The sequence below is a fragment of the Aplidium turbinatum genome, chromosome 2, assembly GCF_918807975.1.
Source record: "Aplidium turbinatum chromosome 2, kaAplTurb1.1, whole genome shotgun sequence".
In the NCBI taxonomy this organism is placed as follows: domain Eukaryota; kingdom Metazoa; phylum Chordata; class Ascidiacea; order Aplousobranchia; family Polyclinidae; genus Aplidium; species Aplidium turbinatum.
In genome coordinates this window covers 23802054-23827116 of record NC_137473.1, presented here as the reverse complement: position 1 = coordinate 23827116, position 25063 = coordinate 23802054, and the positions used below count along the sequence as shown (strand labels likewise).

The 25063-nt window shown below is 36.8% G+C and overlaps 1 protein-coding gene across 1 annotated transcript in view; it reads left to right on the top strand.

Annotated features, from left to right (window-relative positions):
- Positions 1 to 347: 347 nt before the first annotated feature.
- LOC145787691 (uncharacterized) overlaps positions 348 to 25063 on the top strand; it is a 40473-nt gene continuing 15757 nt past the window's right edge. The window contains exons 1-4 of the mRNA XM_082599495.1: positions 348 to 509; positions 15676 to 16192; positions 24184 to 24278; positions 24362 to 24483. Coding sequence (XP_082455621.1) covers positions 409 to 509; positions 15676 to 16192; positions 24184 to 24278; positions 24362 to 24483 — 835 coding nt within the window. The 5' untranslated portion in view covers positions 348 to 408. The remainder of the gene's footprint in view (positions 510 to 15675; positions 16193 to 24183; positions 24279 to 24361; positions 24484 to 25063) is intronic.

Below are 25063 nucleotides of genomic sequence, written 5' to 3'. Positions count from 1 at the left end.
ACTCAAGTGGGTGTCACTGCCACAAGTGGAAATTTATTTTTGAGATGTAAAATAGGATGTATGATAACTTTTGTATTGTCATTCGAATCAGGTTTCAATTTACTTTAAAGGATAACTTCAGTCTCATAATTACATATGTAATGAACTACAATGTACAATTGTGCATATATATTGCGTAAATGTAATGATATGCTATACAGAAATTATGATGTGTTGTCCTGCAGGAAAATATTTAACCATGGCTAGGCTATTTCTTCATTGGATAAATTTTCTTTGTATAAAATTGGTCAGCTGACTGACTGTTGCATTATGTTGATTTGTATCAACTTTCTTTAGATATAATTAAAAGCTAGTTTTTACAACATAGCCTAAAACCGGATATACAGTCATTGTGGTTTCGTATTGAATATGGATGTTTACAACTATTCCAATCAAGATAATTCCTCTAATACCACTGTAACATCAGAAATTTCAAAATTTGACAACCATGCTTTTATGGAATATAAAAGGTGAGAATGTCAACAGTAATATAACTTAGGCCTATATCAGGGGTGCCCAACCAGTTGATCACGATGTAGTGGTAGATTGCAAACTGATCTCAAGTCGATCATGTGATATGTAGGTAAAATTAAAAATCAAAAGTTTTTCTACGGGGGATTAAAAATGGATTGTTTGGCATATTGAATAAAGCAGCAAGTTCAATGTATTGAGTGTAGCACTAGGGATGGGCAAAATAGAATAATTAGCTATTCTAGAATACTGAAACCGAATATAGAATACAGATATCTATTCTAGAATAATTGACCGTTTTTACCATCAACACATTTTAATGATTTTACAAAAACAATGAAACCATAAACAGACATAACCATAAACCATAAACAGACATTATGTCTGTTTATGGTTTAAAAGAGTTACCTCTCTACCCAAAAACAATGAACATCACAAAATTGCTTATTGCAGTGTAGCAAATTTAGGCTTTTTAAATGTTCACCTGTCAAACGGGATCTCATCTTGGTGGCAGTTAGCAGGGTTCGACCTTAACTTTTTTTCGCACTGGCCAACCGGACCAGTGGCTCACCATTTGCACTGGTCCGCACGAGATCGCACTGGTCCGTCCCGTTTACTGATAAAAACAAGATTGTCGTGGGAAACACGAGGCCAACCCAGGAAAAACCACCTTAAAACGACAATAATGAATGGTGGCAATAACATGGAAAATTTGGAAATATATATACAATGGCAATAACAGTAACAACAGTTTATCTAGGCAAGACATTCAATCTGCGTTGAGTCTTCAATCTACTTGGGGCTCTTCTTCAATTTCTGAATCCGATGATGGGTCATAATCGGAATTTGATGACGGGACGATCACGGATTCACGGTGTCATAATCGGACTCGCCGAAACGGGCCATTCTAGGCATGTCCTGTGTATTTAGGTCGTCGTGTCACTGACTTGTGATGAATTTTATTATTCTTAAGTTTTATCCTCCCCATGTCAAATTTGGGTGTCCCATTGTGATTTAAAATCTAAGTTTGGTGATGCAGACAATTTAATGCTGACAATCTTTTATTATGCCAATTCAAAAACATCAGATATACATAAACATTAAATATGTGTCACTTAGAAACCTTTCGGGAACTAAAATTAAACTTTCGTAGCAAACTATAAATAATAAATATAAATTAACAAAGAGAAAATACAAAACAATTGCAAGAAATTGAATCACTCAAAGCAATTGCTCAACCAACATTTACAAAAAGACCAAACAAACAGTGAATCCAAGAAAACAGGAAAATTATTCATGTAATACAGACGAAATCGGTTAATAGTATACTGCTTAAACGTATCAATCGTTTATTTGAATCAAAACCTGAAATCCCAAATCCAATCTAATGTTAAGTAAAAACATCGGTTAAGCCAGGGGTTCCCAACCTGTGGTACGCGTACCACTAGTGGTACACGAAGGTTTTTCAGGTGGTACGCGGGTAGCTTCCGTTTTTTTCACAAAAACCTGGATTCACTATTTTATATGTTGTTTATCTAGTTTTGTTTACAAAAAAAATTCCCGAAGCCTATTCTTATTATTACGCAACTATATTCTTGTTGTTTCGTATCATTACGATCTTTAACATACAGGTCATGTCAACTGTCAACAAGGAGCAGAGTTGCTTTGAAAAGCCGTGCAACGCTGTGGGACAGTGGGCGTTAATTATGTCAAATGATTGCTCTTGATAGATATCATCTATTTTATAGCCTAAGCTACAAATAGCGTTGAATAATGCTAGTTGTAAGCTAAACATAGATCGGAATTAAATGTTCAATAACAGTTACAAAGAATGTTCTCCAATAAACTTCTGGCTCAGTAATGGTCTCTTAATATTCAATGTTAGCTTCCCATGCTGTTCCACAGCTACTGATTTTCCCTTCCTCGTGGGAATGCGAGCAGGGATTATCAGTCATGATGATTGATGAACATCAAGTCAAAAACTCGAAACCGACCAGATGTGCCTGGAAATGACTTTCGTTGTGCTGTTGGCAAATTTACACTGAGCATCGACCAATTGGTGGACAGTAAACAAAAACAAAATCTCATTAAATTTAATTGTGGAGCTTTAGTATTATTTTAGTACGCCAATATCATTCTTCTGAATAAAATATGATTCGATCAAATTAGTTGTTCTGCAAGAAGTGGTACGCTTGGCAGTACAGAGCGTCCAAGTGGTACGAGACCGTAAAAAGGTTGGGAACCCCTGGGTTAAGCATATACCACTTAAAAGAATAAGTCGAATAAAAGCATCAGGATTTGCTTCACCTTTGCATACTTTATTCATTTAATCGTATAATTGTACCCTTAAGCAAAAAGAGAATGTCTCTTTTTGTCTGCAATGATCAAAGGCGAAATGAAGCAAAGGTGTGACAGACGCAAGCGATCAAAACAAAGACAAATGTCTGTAATCCCAGGCCATAATCTTATGTGCTAGACATCGCACTGCAAACAACCAATTTTCGCACAGCTGGCTTTTATTAAAACAGAAGAGCAGACAAAAGGAATAATCACACTTCCCAATAAAGAAGTTTAAATGCTTTTGATGTCATCCGTCGGCGACTGGCCTTCCAAGGAATGGACGCCGACAAATTATGGCTTGAGAGGGAAGCATGTCCAAAAGTTTAAACCAGAAAACTTTGGAGAATTTTTTTTAAATTGTTGAATAAAAGTAGTCTACTGTTGTGAATGTGAAATGCAGTGCGTAATTTCATTTGTGCAGTTTCTTTCAGTTGAAGAACATTGCAAATTAATTATTTTACCAGACAGTGCAAAAGACTTGAAAAAAAACCTTTGTGGTTTCAAAACAAACAATAAGTGTGACTCGTGTGAGCTGTGTTTTTCTACCATACCTTTATTTTTGTAGGCCACATTCCATTCTCAAAACTACACAGCTGGTAGGCTAAAAATAGCGGTAGGCACTTTAACATCACCCACTCGGCGAAGAGTGCCTGCTTTTCAATGTGAAATTGCTTAGTGTTATAGTCACAATTTTCCTTATAAACTCCATTGTTTGCAGTCATTAAGATCCTTCTTGCACTCAGTTCAGTTGCAGAAGAAAAAATAGTATTAGCAGAGGGTGGGAATCAAACCCACGAAATCGAAATTACTACTCCTCTGCCCTAACCATTAGGCAACGCTGGTTGTAGCGAAGCATTCAGTTAAATTTCTTTGTATCAAAATTTTTCGATCAGAGTATCACGTGTCGAGTCACATGACTGAAATCAGCTGAATCGCGAGTACGCTTTTCGACGAGTGGGTAATGTTAAAGTGCCTACCAAAAATAGCACACTTGAATCAAAAACTTCAACCGTCAAAGTTCGCGTTGTGACGTCACAGACATCGGTGAGATTGCCGCAGTTTGCAGAAAAATGCTTTGATCGTACAAGCTCTTCCCAGTCCGCAAAGCTGGTCTTTTTTACATTGATTCAACGTCTGCAGACAATAAATCAATGTAAAAAGAACCAGCTTTGCTGACTGGAACATACAGCATAGTGTTATGTAACAGAAAACCAGTAAACTCTTTAAAGTTTAACCAGAATCCTAAACAGTTGTAGGAAGTATCAGTTTGTAATGTGCGTTGCAGCCTAGTCAGCACAGACGTCTTCTCAACAATTACGCCATTCATGACGAACCTTTTTTTTAGCAAATTGGTTAAACGAATTAATCGTATCAAAACGTCTGGCAAATAGGTGATACGATTAACCGATTTCGTCTGTATTAATAAAAAGCTTGAAATCTTTACCTATAAATATGAATGAATGAGAAATATAAAATATATTATATGAAACAGATTCATTAGTTTATTAAATAGTTATTTCACAAAGAGGTTATTGGTACTTCAGCAGCAGCTAAATTTTTATCAATTATCAAAAATATACCTGCTCGGTTTTTGTAATTCTAAGCAAAGCCTTTGATGCAATTGAATATGACATAAAATACTTTAAAAGAAAAGCTTGACTTAGGATTAACATCTTAAAAAGGTTTAACATCTTATGTAACAAATAGAATGCAAACTGCAAAGTACAAAAATGAATGGTAAGAATTCAACTTCACTGTTGTTAAATATGATATCCCACAAGGGTCAATCCTTAGACCGTTGCTTTTTCTTGTATATGTGAATGATCTTCCAAGTGCATCCTCTTTTTAACTGCACTCTTTGCTGCTGATTCGAATTTTCATATGTCAAATAAATGCTTGTCAGACTGAGACAAAGAATATTGCATTGAAACAAAAGTAGCTGCTGGGTCATTCCATATCAAAACAGCCAATATGAAGATATCTTGTATATGGTACCTCTCAGATTTTGCTGAAAAGTTGTCATACTATGCCTTAAGCTACCAAACGAAAGAATCCTAAGTTTTAGATCAATATCTCAAACGGTTTTCCCATGGCGGCCGTTTGAATTTCGGACGCTACCCTCGTTTTTGACTTGGGGGGGTAGCGAATAGCAATTTCAGCCATTTTCAGAGCCCCATAACTTTTATTGTAATTGTGGTAGAAGACTAAAAATTGCTGTGCTAGTTCATCATAAACTATACTACACAATTCAATAGTAACAAACAACATCTCTTGATGCATAAGTGTTAGGTGGGTCATCAAAATCCTGTTTTTTTGCCCCGTCTAAGTGATTTTTTCAATTTTCAAATGCTTCTACCACCCAAACCAATCAAAATATTTCTCTAAAACCTAATTATTTGTAATATTTGGAAACTTTTCTTCTGCCAACTTGAATTTGGGAGTTGTGGTTCCATTAACAGAGATCTTATGGGGGTCTGAAAACCCTATCAGGCAGAAATGGCCCTTTTTTACCCCTATGTTTAGAGCCCCAAATGACCGCTTGGGCATTCTACAGTCATGCTGGAATTTATACCAGACAAACACATACATTTATTCTTTCATTTTATGAAATAAAATCTTTGAGTATCAAACTCCTTCACTAGAAATTTTATGTTTTTAAAATGTAACATTTTGGTCATTTTTGGCAAATAATCTCAAGTCCTTAATGTAGGTTAAGAGAAAATTCAACAATGATTTATCATGAAAACAGTTAAAATAAGTAGGTTCTATGCTTAGTGATCATAAACATTGGAATGCTGACATTGTTGACCATTAATTTATGTTCAAAATGATGCTTTCACCTCTTCTCACCCATGAAAAAGTACTCACCTGCAATCAATAAGCTATAGGGTGTGCCACTTTGTAACTTTTTTTTCATAACCAAGGTCTCAACCCATTTTAGGGTTTCTTTTAGGACCAAAAACTATCCCAAAAATTTTTTGGGAAGCCAAGAATCTGGTCCAAACAAGTTATTCATGTTGGTTGACATTGTCATTTCTGCAGGTGTGACTAATTTTCCCAAGTTTTTCAACGATGATTCAGAAGCCGGTTTATATTTTAGCAATACTTTACGACATTTTTCCTTTTCTTGTACAGACGATAATGCAGAATACAATACAAAAAATACAAATGGTTCACTAAGATACCACAGATGTTGCACAAGATGGTTTATCATTGCTGCAATGAACTTTGAAAAAGATTCTGGAAGATCATTCTTTTTCTTAACCCTTTATGCCCTGACTTTTTTATTTATATGAAAAAAATTTTTTGTTGGTTTATTTCCCTTTAAAATGCAATATTAAACACATAATAACACAATTTTGAAACTTTTTGCTAATTACGGTAATTAAATCCTAACAGGACATTATGTCCTAATAGCGTTTTTGACTAGTTTTTTTCATCAGGAAAGAGGACAAATCTGTCCTAATAGTTGTTAGCACATAAGCATTGCGAAAACACAAACACACAATAAATTGCTCACAAAAACACATAAACCTAATTCAGATGTCAATAAAACTGCAAAATTATTTGGTATGAAAGTCGTAGAAACAATTTTTTGTTTTGGTGCAGCACAAATGCACTTTACATTTCATGCAAAACATGTTTATCTTTCCTGTGCATCCCGGGAGCTTACAAACGCCTCGTTTTTCAGAGCAAGCAGGAAAATGTCCAACTTTGTCTAGTCGAATGTCTTGCTGGGGGATTGGCTTAGTTGCATTTCCAGATGCCTTTTTCTTTTTGTATTCTGATTCAGTTGAATGTGCTGAAGGTCTCCCTCTTCTTTTAATCACATCTTTTCCCCCCTTCATCAATGAAAATGCTACTTTCAGTTTGAAATCTGAGAGACAACTTTGTTTTGGTTTTGCCACACCCAAAGTTGTTGCATCTCTCCTGTATAGTAACCATGCATTCACAACAGCCATGTCAAGAAGATGGAAGACAATTCTTTGGTAATACTTCTTTGATCTGAAAGACATCCTGTAGAAAGCAATCATTTGATCTTGCAGATCAACACCACCCATGTGTTGATTATACACACGCACTACGTTTGGTCGTGACACCTCGACATAACACTTATCTTTTCTGTCAAACTTTGTGCATTCAGCAACAGGCTTATGTGACAGGAATGTCGACAGCATGTGAACAGATCTTGTGTCTCTCCACTTCACCGCAGCAACGGTGATATTGTCAAACTCTGCCTTCCAAACGTCCATCGATCCTCTTCCTTCTCGCTTCAACTCAGTATCAGCTGTGAAGTGAAGCCCTGGCAACCGTCTAGCCTGCACCGTGCCACAACACCATATTCCTTGTTTTGCCAAGTAGCTAACCAGTGGCAGAGATGTAAACCAATTATCAAAAAATAATTTGTAATTTTGTCCAGATGGGATTGACTGTACTAAATGAAGGACTGAATTGGAGCTTGGGCCTAAATCAGGCACATTTGGCTTTGGAACAGGTGAAACTTTACCTGAATGCATAAAAAAGTCATAAACAACACCACTTGAATCACAGAGAAGAAAGAATTTATACCCCCATTTGTGAAGCTTTTTAGGAATATATTGCTTTAGCCAAGATTTGCCTTTGAACGGGACCATTTGTTCATCGATACACAAATTCTGATGCATAGGTATTTTTTGAAATTTTGACTGTAGCTCATCCACTAATGGTCTGATTTTGTACAAGGCATCATTTGCATCAACCTTTTCATTGTCTGTTAGGTGAACTATTGCTTTTATTTTCACCCAACGGTCCCTACTCATAATACCAGTAACTGAATCATTGCAAAATTGAGGGCTCCAGTGTGACACAGTATTTGAAATCTTGCTTAACGAAAAGTACATGGCCATTCCAAGCCATTGTTCCAATTCAGGAAGAGTCAGATTGAGTGGCTTTTGAATATTTTTTTGTACACTGTACATTGTACAAGTTTGATTGTTCAACTATTGTAGTTTTCAATGCTTCAGATATAAAATCATTGAAATACTCAATCGGAAGCCGGATGTTCTCTTCTTCGGGAAGAGATAAACCGATGAAAGGCGATGGAGGAAAAAGTATGTCTTCATTTTCCTCAACCTGCTTCCAATTAATTTTTTTGGCATCTTTCACATTCTTCGGGAAAAATTCTACATTAACTTCTTCATCACTTTCCATCTCTTCTTCATCACCTTCGACCTCTTGTTGTTCAGTGTGTGAGATTACATCTGCAAAAAATCAAACTTTATACTTCAATTGCAAAATCAAGTGAACAAATACTTGTATACAAGCCAAAACCATACATCAATAGGCTATTCCAAATGTAAAACAGTTTACAGTACATTTACCTTGCAAGTTGGTAAAGTTTGGCACATAATTGGTATCATCAATATCATCATCAAAGTCAGAATCATCTTCTACATCACTAATATATTGCAAAGTTTCAGCAACAGTAAGTCTCCTTTTCCCATAAAATGTTGATGATGACAAACCTGAAGGACCTGCAATGAACATTTCATTCAAACATTTGAGTTAAGGTACAAAACTTAGGCCTACCCTTTTTAATCAATAGAATCAGTGAACTACTTGTTTAGTGGTTCATTGAAAATTGTTAGTAGATTACAACTATAATTCAGCCATAAAGATACTCAAAATTTGATTACAAATTTCTAAACTGCTATGTTTTCCACAAGCTTATCACCTAAAAGGACAAATATGTCCTGTTTCAATTTCACCCCACAACCAGGTTCTCAATATAGCTTGATTCATAAAAATCGCATTACACAAACTTGAAACTCTACTTGATAACAACATAATTTAAAATTTTGAAAAACTTACCAGGATTTGAATCCATCTTGAATTTGATATCACCCAAATCAGCTTTAACCAAGTGTACTGGGTACCCGGTCATTTGGTCGACAGGACGTTTGGTCGACAGACATTTGGTCGACAAGACGTTTAGTCGACAGGACGTTAGGTCGACAGAACGATTTATTTTAGGGTTAGGGTTAGTTAACTAACCATAACCCTAATCTAACCCTGACTCTAACCCTAACCCTAACCCAAAAATGAATCGTTCTGTCGACCTAACGTCCTGTCGACCAAATGTCTTGTCGACCAAACGTCCTGTCGACCAAATGTCTGTCGACCAAACGACCGTGCACCGTGTACTGAAACTTCAACTTTAAGCAACTGTCGCGCAATTTTAACTGCAGTGTTGCCGTAGAAAAATATATTCTTTGAAAACTGAAAACGGCCGAATGTGTCTAAACCGTTGGTTGAGCAAAATAAAAGTTTTAAATATCTCATACATCCATTTAAACGAAACAGGACGTATATGTCCTATTAGGGCAGAAAGGGAGTTGAAGAAGAGTTTTAAGCAGATGGAGATCGTTATATGGAGCATCAAATGGAGCAGGTGCTGTTATCCATGCAGGAACATAAAATAATATCAAAAACAAGGAAAGAGATCTATGTTCGTTTGCTTCTTCCTCGGTAATTATATTGAGTTGAACAAACTGAAGAGAATACAGAGCAAGCTTTAACTCACACAGTAATTTGGCCATCCATCGTGCATGGCTCACTGCACCAATGCTTTTGATCACAGGGGCTATCATATCATGTGGATATGATGTATTCTCTTCAGTTTGTTCAACTCAATATAATTACTGAGGAAGAAGCAAACGAACATAGATCTCTTCTCTTTCTCTCTGATCTATTTTTGGGATAGTTTTTGATCCTAAAAGGAACCCCAAAATGGGTTGAGATCTTGGTCATGAAAAAAAAAGTTACAAAGTGGCACACCCTATTAAGCTATGATGTGGAGATAAAATTGTAGGAAAATGATTAAGTCGTGTTCAAAAATTAAATTGTTTTCAGTTTGCACTATAATTCTGGGGTCTGCTACTATTCGGTGAGTCCGATTCGGTGAGAGCCTTTTTCGGTGAGAGCCCTATTCGGTGATTTTTTTGAATTTTTTTTTTTAGCCTAATTAAAACCCCAAAAACCCAAACCCCAAAAAAAACCCAAAAACTCCAAAACCCCCAAAAAACCCCAAAAAGACCCAAAAACCCCCCAAAAAGACCCATAACCCCCAAAAAAACCAAAAACCCCAAAAAGACCCAAAACCCCCAAAAAAACCCAAAAAGACCCAAAACCCCCAAAAAAACCCAAACCCCCCAAAAAAACCCAAAAAGACCCAAAACCCCCAAAAAGACCCAAAACCCCCAAAAAAACCAAAACCCCCAAAAAACCCCAACCCCCAAAAAACCCCTATCCCCCATCCCCCTAACCCCCCATCCCCCAACCCCTAACCCCCCATCCCCCTATCCTCTATCCCCCAACCCCCCATCCCCTATCCCTTAACCCTATAACGGCAATAATAATTAGGCTACGGTACCCAATAATTTAAAAAAAAAATCACCGAATAGGGCTCTCACCGAAAAAGGCTCTCACCGAAAAAGGCTCTCACCGAATCGGACTCACCGAATCGGGCCATTCCGATAATTCTGCATTATGTAAAATGCATAGCTCAAATCAACTCAGTTGAGTTTGAATATCATCTATTGTCTAAGAAACTGTGGAAGTGGTGTCAGAACATTTTCATAATCTTTTTGGTTAAGTTTGTATTTTCGAGCACTGTGTCCGTAGGTTTCTGGTACACCAACACAACAAATTATATGTTGGAATGGCACCCAACAAGGCATTTGTTTTTGGTCTGGCAGCCACATCAAAAGGTTGTTTACACGCTTCATGAATTTTACAAAAACATCCACCATGTTTATCTGAACGTTCAATAATATTTCCAATGAACCAATCATCATCATAGATACAGGCAATGTATATTCCTGGTTGGAACAGACTTGAGATTTTTGATTGATCTGAAAGCAAGCGTTCTTCATCCAAATGTTTTGCATAACAGATTTGTTCTGCACTGATGTCAGTGAATATTATTGAATCTTGTGACATTCTTTTCATTCGTACTATATTGATGGAAATTGGAATAAAGCAATGGTGTGAACGTGTTCCCCTAATAGTTTTTGTCGAGGCATAACGTCTCCAATTTATACTCTTCTCAACCATGCACCAATGGGGAATGGCCTCTTCCTCCTCCTGTGAATGTGGACGTGGTGCCGAGGAACAGACCGCAGACCACATCATCAATGACTGCTCCATCTTCAAGCCACTTAACAGAGTGGAAGGTCTGCGTGTCATGGATGATGAAACCAAAGACTGACTGTTCTCTAGTAGCCTTCCAGTGTAGTCCGGAAACATTGTGAATCTGGGGTGGTAAAAGGATAGACCCTCAGCTCCAGACACTCACACGACGACGACAATACTCTTCTTTATTTTTTTTAACATCGTCTGCACTAATGAAGAAGAACTGAATGTTTTTGATGTTTGTTGTTGCCCATTCAAACATCTGTAATGGTGTCAAAATATGGTTTGCATTGAGGCCTGAAGACTTGCACGTGCTGTAAGACGCTTGATCGTGCCTCCAATTCCGTCACATGGGCTTTTCCCATGCGAAGTGGCAAAAAAGTGCCATTCAGCAAAAATACCAAAGTCATGTTTGTGATAGCACAGGTTGGTGAAGTTCCTATAATTTTTATACAGTATTGTGAAGCTGCACCATCGCTAAAATAGATTACTTTGTGCAGATTCGGGATAAACTGTTTTAGATGAGGTAACAAGAGTGAGTCATAAAGATGGATCATGCATTCCCTTTTATTTTGTGCTGTAGCCTGTAGCATTGGATCTAGTATAACAAATCAAAAATCATAAATATCTTAAAAACAAAATCAGGTGAATAGAAAATTTTGCCAAATTTGAAATCTACCTGAAAAAATACTCCTAAATGAACCCATCTACAGGACCCTAAGCATTGTTCACTGCTTGGTGAGAGTGGTGTACCAACAACCGCACAATTGGAATACTGATTTGAGCTAAGCATTTTACATAATGCAGAATTATAGTGCAAACTGAAAACATTTTTATTTTTTGAAAACGGATAGATCATTTTCCTACAATTTTATCTCTATATAATGCTTATTCATTGCAGGTGGGTGCTTTTTCATGGGTGAGAAGAGGTGAAAGCATCATTTTGAACATAAATTAATGGTCAACAGTGTCAGCATTCCAATGTTTATGATCACTAATAGGGGGGTATGTTAAAAGACGAATTTTGAGTACAAACTCTGAGTACCCCCCAAAATTATGCCACTGGGAGTAAAAAAACATATTATGAAAAAAATTTTGGATTGCCCCTCCGGGAACTCCCCGCTACCGGGGGGTTTTATTAGTGATTGTCAAAATACATGGGATTTGATACCTAAAATTTGAACCGGTTGTCATAGAAGGCTGGGACCAGTATCAAAAGTTTCGTTTTGAAAAGTTAAGATAGGAATGTAACAGTTTGAGAAGTGTCAGGTGTATGGACAGGCCCATTTTGGCCCAACACGGTCTGTTTGGCCTATCGCGATTGTATGAAATTCAAAATTTTACCTTAATAAGTTTGAAACCAGGGTAATTTTTTGTTTAAAACGTTATGATTCGAATTAGTACTTTCAAATGAATCATATGCATGTCTAGTTGTAGAAAATTGATTGATTATATGACGTCATTACGTTTAAAATCAGAGACGTTTTGGGTAATGTTGTAAAAATTGTAATATAGGCATACAGCCAGTCATTATAAAGCATTTTCAATTTTCTTGCCCATGTTTGCTCTTTTGGAATATAAATATAATATATTTATATTGTGTCATTGTGTTATGTACGTGTCAGTTACCAATGCGACATATTATACATATTCAGTATTATATACTGTTATACTGATAAAATAATAAGAACAGGATGCTATGTAATATTAAATGATAGGTTGTTTGTGCATTTGCAGTTTGTGTATTATTTCGTTGTTTTGTTTTGGATATGGACAGCTTTGTCTGATGCAAATAAGTAATAATAATAGTTATGTTTCAAAGGTCCAATGTTATGGAAGTATTGTGTAGTTCCAGATATCAAATTAGTGTTTTTTTATCTTTTCATTAAGAGCTTCATTCAATAGTTGAACTGTTTCATTTGAAACACAGCATTTGATTCGGGCAGATCTGACATATGACACAGTAACAAGAAGTTAAGGATTCTCAGGGAAATCCATATTTCTCCATCTCTACTGTTGCCAACCTTCTTGAAGTATGTAAGTAGTAAGGCATCGTCATTCACAACTTCAACAATGTTAGCAAAGTACCAGTGTTACTCGCTTCCTTCAATTCAGATGGCAGCTATGAACTCACCAACTTGATAGGCTGGTGCTGCAGAATCAGATACTGGTCATTGGATGTGGAGCTTGAATTTGCCTCTGTAAGCATTGCATACCAGAAAGCACACTTTGTAGGTCTGACATTGTTGTAGTTGCACATGAACGTGAATTATCTAACTAGCTGATAAGGATGTTGGCATAGTTTTCAAATCTGGAATCTTTATAGTCTCGTTTCAGTCAGAATATTGAAGCACTTGATTTTAAGGAGAGGCATGTCTTCTTTGCATAGCGAATTTCAGTGCAAAATCTTTTGTTCTTTATGTGATCTGTTACAGCATCACTTTGAAGGTAACCACTCACTTCCTCAGAAGTGGTAAAAGGCCCTGGTGGATTTTGCACCTTCAGGAAATCTAAATCAGCAAGTTTACTTTGCTCTGATATTAAGAGCTTCTTTTTTAGAGTAACCCTTTTCTTCATAAGCTTTCATCTTTTCATTCCATTGCAGTCTAATTTCTTTGCTGTCTTATTTCTGTACTGGTTTTTCCCATTTCTTTTGTCAATCTGCTGAATATTTTCAAGTAAATCCGTGCTTTTATTGAAAACTACACTTCTGGAGACCGTATCAAGATTTCTTTTACCATAAATATTTATCTTGTAGTTCGCTAATGCGACACTACGTTCTTCACCCAGGTTGTGGACTGGCAGATTATCCAGTTTCTGTAGAACATCATCACTTGCCGATCCAGTTTTCAACAGCGATCCTGTGTCCTCATTTGCAGCAGGACCAAAACCAAACAGAGACTCTTTTTGAATTGCCAAGCCTTTTGCAAAAGATTGAAGGAATAGAGCAAGCAAGCTATTAACTTCGTTACAGTGTTCTTGCAAGCAAACATCGATCGAGCTGAGAATTGTTGGTTTAGGCAATGTCGATTTGAACATATCAATTGATGAAAAAGAAGTAACACACTCTGATGTTTGCAGGAAATGATGTGCCTGAAGCATAGTCAAGTCGGGCATATATGACTCATGCAAATATATTGCAACCCTATCATAGCTTATTAATCAAAAATTTTAGGCCCATTTCCAACTCATTAAGGCCAATTATTGCCAAATTTTCGATTTTGTACTATCGCGGTAGGCTAAATGGGTCATTTTGGGCCAAACTGGGTTTGTACGGACCAAACTATATACCTGACACTTCTGAAATTGTTACATTCCTATCTTAACTTTTCAAGACAAAACTTTTAAAACTAGTCCGAGCTTTCTATGACCACCGGTTCAAAAGTTAGGTGTCAAATCCCATGCATTTTGGAAATCGCTCGTTAGACCCCCCGGTAGCAGGGAGTTCCCGGAGGGGCAACCCAAAATTTTTTTCATAATATATTTTTTTACACCCAGTGGCACAATTTTGGGGAGTACTGAGATTTTTTTAATTTTAACATACCCCCCTATCACTAAGCATAGTACCTACTTATTTTCACTGTTTTCATGATAAATCATTGTTGAATTTTCTCTGACCTACCTTAAGGACTTGAGATTATTTGCCAAAAATGACCAAAATGTTACATTTTAAAAACATAAAATTTCTAGTGAAGGAGTTTGATACTCAAAGATTTTATTTCATGAAATGAAAGAATAAATGTATGTGTTTGTCTGGTATAAATTTCAGCATGACCATAAAATGCCCACGCGGTCATTTGGGGCTCTAAACATAGGGGTAAAAAAGGGCCATTTCTGCCTGATAGGGTTTTCAGACCCCCATAAGATCTCTGTTAATGGTACCACAACTCCCAAATTTAAGTTGGCAGAAGAAAAGTTTCCAAATATTACAAATAATTAGGTTTTAGAGAAATATTTTGATTGGTTTGGGTGGTAGAAGCATTTGAAAATTGAAAAAATCACTTAGACGGGGCAAAAAAACAGGATTTTGATGACCCACCTAACACTTATGCATCAAGAGATGTTGTTTGTTACTATTGAATTGTGTAGTAGGCTATGATATAGTTTATGATGAACTAGCACAGCAATTTTTAGTCTTCTACCACAATTACAATAAAAGTTATGGGGCTCTGAAAATGGCTGAAATTGCTATTTGCTACCCCCCCAAGTCAAAAACGAGGGTAGCGCCCGAAATTCAAATGGCCGCCATGTGAAAACCGTTTGAGATATTGATCTAAAACTTAGGATTCTTTTGTTTGGTAGCCTAATGTATGGTATGACAACTTTTCAGCAAAATCTGAGAGGTGCCATATACATGGGTGGCTGAGTTGATATGGAATGACCCTGCACTTCAAAAATTTTTGTTTCAAACAGCTCTAGTTTCGTGTCCAAACCCTGTCACACTTTTTTGTATTCTTTTTTTGTATCTATTTGTCATCAGTCACCATCTCTACTTGCAGCAGAATATGCTCCAAAAGCTTTTTGGTTTTTCATTACCACTACTTCAATTTACTCATGCAATGCTTTTCAGCAATTTAGTAGCACTGCATTGTTGTCAGTATAATTTTGTTTTTCCAATTTTTGATGCTTAATTAGGCTATGTTGCTTTTGCAGACGTGTGTTTCAACAGCTAGCTGAGGAATATGACAAAGAAAAGCAACAACAGAAGAACAATCCTGTCATTGATGTCAGTCATATGGCACCTGATGCTGATAATCTACATGCAAGTAACCATTGTCAGGGCAACCCAGTTACAAATACTGACAAACTATGTCAAACTCTATCTGACCTACAGCCATCCTGGGATGATTCAGACTTGCAAACAGATTCATATGTTCTACCTTCTTCAAGCAACTTTATTAACAACACTCTACCACTTCAAAAAAATTATGGTTCGAAAGCCATCAGCCAAGATGTAATTTTGAAGACTGAGAAACTGAGTAAATCAGACAATGATCTAAACTCCAATGAAACAGGACAACCCTTAATGGACTGGCCTTTTTTTGATAAGCAGATCAAGTTGAAGTCAAGCAAGGCTGAGTCGGATGATTCCTTTTGGAGTTCAGACAGCGTTGAAGTGACATCACCTTCCACCACAAGGTCTTGGAGAGCAAAGAAAATGTCTTTTCAGGTAAATTATAAAATTGTTTTATCAATTATTTAATAATTTTCAATATTTCTATCATCCTCTTAGTACTGTAGGCTCTTTTGGTGTAAACTAAGCTAAACTATCACAAGGTATTTCACGAGATAATCTGCGTTATTGATACTGATTAATCTTTTCTTAACGAGAGACTCTGAGTCTCTAGCTACAAAAGGGTAATTTAGGCATTCTGTCTTGGGATATGATTCATAGGCGTAGCCAGGGGGGGGCGAAAGGGGCCATGGCCCCCCCAAATTTTCAAAGTTTGGATTTCGAAGTTGAACCCTTTGTTGAAAATATAATATAATTTGTATAAATTTATATTGTTTTTCAAGACATCTGGCTATTAACACCCCCCAGGACTTGTTTTAGACACACAGAAACACACCATTAAATTTTGCAAATTGTAAATTGCGCAAAGTTTACGCGATTTACGCTTCTTTTAACTAATCTGTGGAAGCAATTTCAGAATCGCTTACTCTGTTGGTTTTTTTTGTAGTTTTTGTGTAGCTAAGTTTTTTTGTGTTCTCTAATTTAAGCCGCAATTTTTGCCCGTTTGTGTGTAACAGCTACCTTTAATAAGTTAATAGCTGTTTATCTGTCTATAAATTTCATACAAATATTACCCTGAAAGTATTTCCAGAAAGCACTTAAATCCATTATTTGAGTGTAATTTTGCAAAAAATTTCAGGGGGAGCATGCCCCCGGACCCCCCTAGAATACGCGTGCCTTCGGCAAGCTCTAACCCTCCATCAGCTTTATGGCTTCCCTTGCTTAACCCACCAGGAAACGCCACTGCAGATGTCTTAAATTAAACACTTTGTCGTTCTTTTCAATTTGATTGATATGATTGCCTATTTTGATATGCTTGCCTTTTCTGATATGATTGCCTACAAAAATTAAACAAGTTAAATGTAATGTGAAATGTATTTATTGTTAGGTCAAAATTATAAACTCCTATTCGGGAAATTGAGCAATAATTATCTTGTCTAACTCTGACCAATTTAGTTTATTGACCGGTGTCAGAAAAGCGACATTTCCCCGTCGTAAATTTTACCTTCTTGTTCTAGAGTCGTTCAGTCTGTTCTCTTTGAAAGTCTGTCTCTGAGTGAATTTTTCAATTCCCCGCTTATTCCATAATATAGTGCCTTTTTATTAATAACGTTATGAAAGCGAAACGGTTACACAGTTATGTCGCTTCAGAAATACAGATGTGTTGAGCTAAAGTCCGTGAGAGAGGCATTTGTTAACAGGAAATGTGACCTAAATTCCGTGAGAGCAGAAATTTAGGTTTTGAATTTGCAGAGTTGAAGTGCATCTGCAAGTTACAATTCTCATAAGTTTCGGCTAAATGTTGTCATAACATAAATTTTAAACAGATATAACTCAGCAACAACACTATATTTAACATTATAAAAACAAAAAGCGAACGTTTTCGGCTAGTCATACAGCCCTTTTCAAGCCTATAAGAAAAATACATATTAACGGGAAAAATCTTAACGTTAAACTTCAAGGCAATAAATCTGGACAAACTTGTGGCAAAACGTTTGGATTTTATAAAGCATTTACGTTTATAAAACCGTTTATAAAACATTTAAAGCTGGTTATTATTTTCAGTTGAAGTCTAAGGGTTGAATGTAGAAACTAAACTTAAGCTGTCCTTAGCCATAAGAACTACTTAAGTACCGTCAACTGGGGTTACTTTGGAGTAACCGGGTAACTTTGGACAATTTTTAGATTTTGTTCATTTTATTATAAAATTTGTTGTAAAGTGCTGAAGTTGCAGTAATTGCATGGAAATGTCTTCAAAATTATCTGTGTTCATATTTAGAGCATTTTATTGAATTGTGGGGTAAGTTGATTGGTGCAAATTTATAAGAATAGCTACATCATTAAAATATCATTTTTTTTTGTCCCCAAAATTAGCCGTCAAGCTGACCAATGGCTAGTAACATACAAAATTAAATGTTACCCATGTTAGTAATATCTTAGGCTTCATGTTGCCCCAAAACAATGATTATGTGGGAATGTGTTACAAAAAATATTATTATATTTTTGTGTGGTGTTGATATTTCAGTCGAAACTGGGTAACTTTGGACAAGGTTTACAGAACTTTTCCATGTGTTTTCCCAGGTTATTTATGTGAAGGTTATTTATGCAAAAAATGCTATAGAAGTGCTTTAAAAATCAGGTTATTTATGCAAAATGTGTTTTCCCAGGTTATATACATAATACATAGTGTGGTAGAAAAATAGTGAATGACAGCAAGATTATAATGGTAAGGACATATAAAAGGAAGCCAGGTTCGAGAAAGTACCAGGATTACACAGAGGAAGGTCTGGAAAAGGCTGTTGAAAGTGTTAAAAGGAAGAAAATGTCATTGAGAGAAGCTGAGAGAAAGTTCAAAATTCCCAAATCAACAATAAGTAATAAAGTGAAAGATATATATATCTACAAATAAACCAGGAAGGCAAGCGGTGTTTACCATCGAAGAGGAAAAGGAAATAGTGGAGCATTTAATAATATGTAGTGTGTGGGGACAACCCTTTTCACCACTAGTTTCCAACACGTTTTGTTCCCACAAACCTTACTAAAATACATAACACCCTGCTCAATTATTGTTGTAACATTTACATAATTTTCAGTCGTCCTACTTTACCCCTAGGTGGGCTTAACATTGATCATAATATCTGTTTGCTATGCTTTATAATGCAAACTTGTGATCGGTCCAAAGTTACCCCACAGCTGGGGTAAGTTTGGACAGTCAGAAATTAAAAAAAATAAACAAACTCATTAATTGCTTCAGTTTATTTTTCAATCCACATGAGATCTATAGTTACCTTCTTAACATTCAAACACATAATTGCTTGGAAAACCCCATTAATTGAAAAAAATACCAGTTATGCCCAAAAATTGTCCAAAGTAACCCCGGTTGACGGTACTAATCATGTCTTAAAACTGTATGCAGAAACTAAACTTTTGACTAAGCAATACTTAAGTTCTTATCAAAATGTTCAAAAGTTAAGACTGCTACTGACCAGTCTTAAGTTGTGATTATTTCTGGTGGTGTGAGGTGGAGACACCGCCGAAGTTTTCAGAAACCGCAAAGGTTACTTTTCTGTAAATGTGCAGGCAATCTGCACAGCAGATCGCATTTTTACGAATGTTGTTGCGCGATGGCCTGGGTCAACTCATGACTCCAGAATTTTTGAAAACAGCGTCATACGGGACAGACTCGAAACTAATGAAATAAACGGTCTCTTGTTAGGAGACAGTGGGTATGCAATGCATGTAAGCATTACATAATGACGCCAGTGCTGAACCCAGCTAACGATAGGGAACGAAGATGCAACAGGAGTCACATTAACACACGTGTTCGAATCGAACAGTCATTTGGTGTCCTGAAGCAACGCTTCAGGTGTCTTCGCGTTCCACTGCGGACACATTTCAGCAACTCCTTGGTAATAATAATAGCAGTATTCTGTCTGCACAATTATGCAGTTAAACGTGGACAACCACTTCCAGAAGATGTTGTTGAACAAGATGACCACAATCAAGGACCAGAAGTACATGATGCTGCTCCTTTATCTTCCTCAGCAACAATCTTACAAGGACGTGCGGTTCGCTTGCAGTTAATAAACCAATACTTCCAATAAACCAATACTTTCAGTTAATAGACTCTTTGGCAAGAGTTTATGCGACTATGCATGCTTGAAAAAACTCAGATTCATGGTAATAAAAAAACTGGTATCAGGGAATTGAAGTGGTTTATTATCATCGTTACCTTTAGAGGTTACAATGATGGTTCAGCAAAGTTGACCACATTTAATAATGAGGCATGTAAATTCACTGCAGGGGGTAACTACAATTTGCAAAAATGCACAAGTATTGTAGACTTCAGTTATGTAAATACAAGATGAAAATACTTCACCGCAGTAAATTTTAGCGCGCTAATCAAATTGGGGGGGCCTCGAAAGCGCATAAATCAAAGTGGGGGAGGCCTGAGCAACTGCCCAATTTGTCCATTCTTATATCCACCACTGCAAACGGCTGTCGCTCCCAGTGATCAGTATGTAATTTGCAGTACTATGTCAAAACTGGATCGCTTTATATATTATTTTTAATTCTTGTTATTAGAAAGGGTTATTACAGCATACAAATGACCAGAATTAGAAGTTTCGTATGCGCAGGTGCTGCTTTGCAAGTCTAGTGTCGGTGATGTATCAGCGACGACGTAAGAAATTCTTACGCAATGCGTCACGTACGTAGACTTAAGTCATTGACTGAAAACTTAAACAGAACTTAACTAAGAAGAGATTAAGAATACTTTCTGCAACAGGAAATCGACCAGGACTAAACAATGCTTAGCTAAGTTCTTCTTAGCGTTAAGCAGTTCTTTAGTTAAGTTTAGTTTCTACATTCAACCCTTAAACTCCTTTCCGCTTATGTTCAAACGTCGTTTATAAGTTCACTTGCTCGCATGATGCGAGATCGTCATACATTGGTATGACCACGCGAGAGTTGGTAACGAGAGTGGAGAGCATTTGAATTTAGCTAATTTTAATAAAAACAGTGCAATTGAAGACCATATTAGAAACCGCCAATCGTGTTCAAACAATAATAAACCGTCATTGCAGTTCTTCAAAATTGTTCGTAAGTGTTTGTCCGAGTTCGACACCAAGATTCACGAGGCATTGATCATCAAATCTTTAAACCCAGGGCTCAACAGGCAATCATTTGCTGGCGGAGCTTCTTATCTTTTAACAGTTTCTGATTGAATGAATTATCACGTCTTGTGCTTCTCGCATTTGCTTTGTTTGTGCCACTATCTTATGTTGTGCTTCTGTCAATCTTGCGTGATTCTGCCTGATTCCTTTTCTGAACAATTAATTAATTTTTACTTCTCAAATACTTGACCCGTTGTGCTGCGTAATTTTCAGTTATAATTTTGTGTGAGCGAGGCAGGTTCTCAAATGTTTAGATTTGACCGTATTTTTTCTGTGATACTATATGATTCTTTGGCATTTCTTTTAATATGTATTTTTGTTATACGCTTGAAAAGGGCTGTATGACTAACCGAAAACGTTCGCTTTTTGTTTTTGTAATGTTAAATGTAGTGTTGTTGCTGAGGTTTAAAAGAGTTGTAACCTCTCTACCCAAATTGTAACTTAAATTTGTTAGATAAAAACATGGTACATGTTACACATTCATCAACCAGACATGACGGACTTCTTCGGGGTCTAGATCAGGTAATGACTAAGCCTACCTGTCTAGCATCGCAGAACACATGCAAAATGAAATTAAGTCTCGAAACAAAATCATCGTTCAAAGATTTTGAAACTAGAAAAATGAGTTCAAATGTTATCAATCAACAAGAAACTTAATCAAAGCCGAGAGAGAAAGTGACCAGTATGAGTCATGGAAAATCAAATACTGCAAGCACCACTGCATAGTTTACGATCAGTATGAAACTAAATTTAATTGCCAAAATCGTTTGATGCAAAGCGTGCACGCCGATTTGAGGTACGTTGGAAGACCCTTTGTACTTTGTTAACAAGCATGGCAATCAAAAAACTAGAATGGCTACAAAACTTAAAGATTTTAATTATCATATTTTGAAATTGTGTAAATGTTGATTGATTGTTGCCACTTGATCAGTATTACTAATCTACTCAGTTGCTAATCTGTGTCCAGCCGTGTTTTATGCCCATGCGTTTGTGTTAATGCATCATCAACACTGCAGTTATGCTACTTTGGTTGATGATAAATTAATAATTATTACTAGGATTATGCGTAATAAATACGTGTATCACCTATCACACACATGTTCATTAGTTTAAACTTGTTATACAGTACATGATAATAACGTGTATTTGTTCACCCCGGTAGTAAAAGCCACCAGGGTTGTTAGACTAAGACTAGGCTATCTTTCTTGGGATTGGCTATTCAACTCAAATCCAACTTTGTACTTGTTTTAATTGACATGTACAATTGTACATTGCCCAGTCAACTAAAGCTTGGTTGGGACAAAGAAATGCGCTCAAAGAAACTTAAAAGTGATCAGTCACGATTTTTAAATGACAAACTAGCCTAGTTGACGTAATATTAATGCAGCCATTGCCAGATGAGCAATTAAGCAATTATGATAGCAGATTTGTAAAGCAGTGTTAAAAATGGAATGCGTGCAATTTTCTTGAAAGCGGATTATATGTTGGTTGATGGCGGAAGTATCATCAAAGTTCGCCCCACAGTAATGTTACATTAAAGTGTTCAGAAAAAAATGTGTCAATCTGTGGTGTATCAATCAAATTTAGTAGACAGAAGAAGCAGCACCTGACATTGTTATAGTGGTTTGCTTGGGTAGATGCACTGCAAACATCAACTTTTAATTGAATCAACGGTATCACTGAGTTCACTTCGCATTTTCCTTAGTTAACTCATTAACTGAGGGTTGTGCAATGTGCATGTAGTTTGTTTGACTCAATCCCAAGTATATTTTCCTGCACCAATGTTTGTTGTTGCTGCTTGTTGGAAATTATTAACTGCTAAGTGCTGACAAACCCTTCTCCCACTGTGATTTTTTCAGTGTCAAATTGCGTGGAATTAGCAAAATGTTACCTGTGTTTCTGCTTAGAAACCGTTTCTTTCCACGTTGTTTTCAACGCCTAGCTACGTTGAAATTCAATATGAAAAAGGCAATTTTGCTAACTGGGAAGCCTGCTGTGTTTTCCCCAATGACCAGCAATGCTGGGTTTCGTTTTGAGCGAAAAAGGCAACTGTCGTTGAGGAAGAACTGCAGTAACAGTCAATACATTTTACTACTTGCCTGTGCAGCTCGCTTGCTTGTCTGTGTCTTGCAAGCAATGATTCTTTCAGACTATTAAATCAATCCCTTTTTACATTGAATCTACGTGAACAGGACTAAGTTGCTGCTGAGCTTTCTTCAAGAGAGGTTTAAGTTACAGTACTAGTTCTCTTGCTTTCAGACAGTCTTTTTTGCATTGATTCAAAGTCTGCAGGCGTTAAATACAGTAATGCAAAAAAATTATTTGGTCTGTTGGCTTTGTAGACTCGATCGGATCAGCCATTATTTACTGTATATTGAAGCTGTTTGGTGAATTGGGATTGAAATTGAGTTATTTGTTTAGCGTTTTTAGTTTGATTGTTGCTTGTCTGTTAATGGCAGTTTCTAGCTGAAGTTTTTTTTTGCTTACGTGGTGTAGGGTACTGAGTAACATTGCTATGAGCGAGTATGAAGTTAAATTACGGAGCAATGTGGAAGTATGGAAACAGCATGACGTTATTGATCCAGTGCTTAGGGACGACCTAACCTTGCGAGAGTTGCTGGCCTGCTTCCGCAGGCAGGATAGGATGAAAGTAAAAATGTTGGAGAAGCTGGAAATCGATAGTGCAATATCAGAAGGTGATTCCTCAGAAATCTCGGTGTTTGTTGGCGTACAGTGTGAAACTGACAGTGGAATTGGTGGGCGAGAGGCCGACCACCATACCTCCAAGAAAGCTCTGTTTCTTCGCGAGGTATACTAAACCTCAGCTTTATCACGTCGAAAGTATTTTGAAATTGCTGTTTTGCATTTTTTGTATTGTTTGAATGTTATATGAACTCTCAGTTTTCAATTGACATAAAGCTTATTTAAACTTTTCTTGAATAAATACTCACCCACACCATATAAAGTATCGCACTCATCATCCTCAAGTCACCTTGCCTATGTCACATTATCATAATATTCTCTGCTGTTGTAACTGATTTACTCAGTTAAAATATTATTATTGTTTTGTCTTTGCTCTTGATCGATGTAGCGAAATTGTTTCAGATGTTGCTTAATTTTGACAAAGCATTTGTTAGATTCTTCTTCTTCGTCGTGTGAGCTTCTGGGGCCGAGGCTGAGGGTCTACCCTTTTGCCATTTCAGATGTTTCCTAATGTGAAGAAATGATTGAAATATTGCTTGTCTATTGCAGAAACAAAAACGTGACAGGGAAGTCATCCGGCAAAAGCTTTCCATGACTGAACCTGGTGATGACAACGACTTCAAGCCAGGAAAGCCCTGGTCAAGGTTTGGATTTTGATTGCTTATTATCACTGCAAAAGTATATTAGTGTGGCAACTGGCAAACATACTTTTGTTTCTAAATTATAGGTCTTACTCTAGCAGCAGCCACCTTCATATCTGCTACATCAACGACTCATCTGACGACAGTGATGTTGAAGTAGACAAGCCCTATTCCGGCTCATCACCCCTCATTACTCCAGCATCCCCTGGTAAGTTCCCCTAATCACCTGAAAATGTGTACTTGCGTATGTTTTAGTTTGGTTGTTTGAAAAAAAATTATCATAAAATTTTGACTGTTGACGGATTGGCTTAGATCGCTTAATCACTTCATGGGTTTGTAGTGTGTCTGACTGTCTGCCTCTGAATCGGTACGCATAAGTTTGATGCCCTGCCAGGTCATACCACAAACTTTTTAAAAGTGGTACTAAATCTTATTTCTGCTTGGCTCTTTGCAAAAGGAATTGACTCACGATAGTAATGTACCGTATTTTACGGATCTGCTACTATTCGGCTAGTCCGATTCGGCTGATCCGATTCGGCTAGTCCGATTCGGCTATTACCCTTTTCGGCTACAGCCCGATTCGGCTAGTCCGATTTGGCTGATCCGATTCGGCTAGTTCCCTATTGGGCTACAGTCTTTATCTGTTAGTTCCCTATTCGGCAATTTTTTGAAAATCCAACGATAATCCTTCTGTAATCCAACATCGTTTCTTTTGCATTCCGACAAAGAAAAACAAATTGAAATGAAATTTAGCGAAAAATGTTTGAACTATTAAATTGAACTGTTTG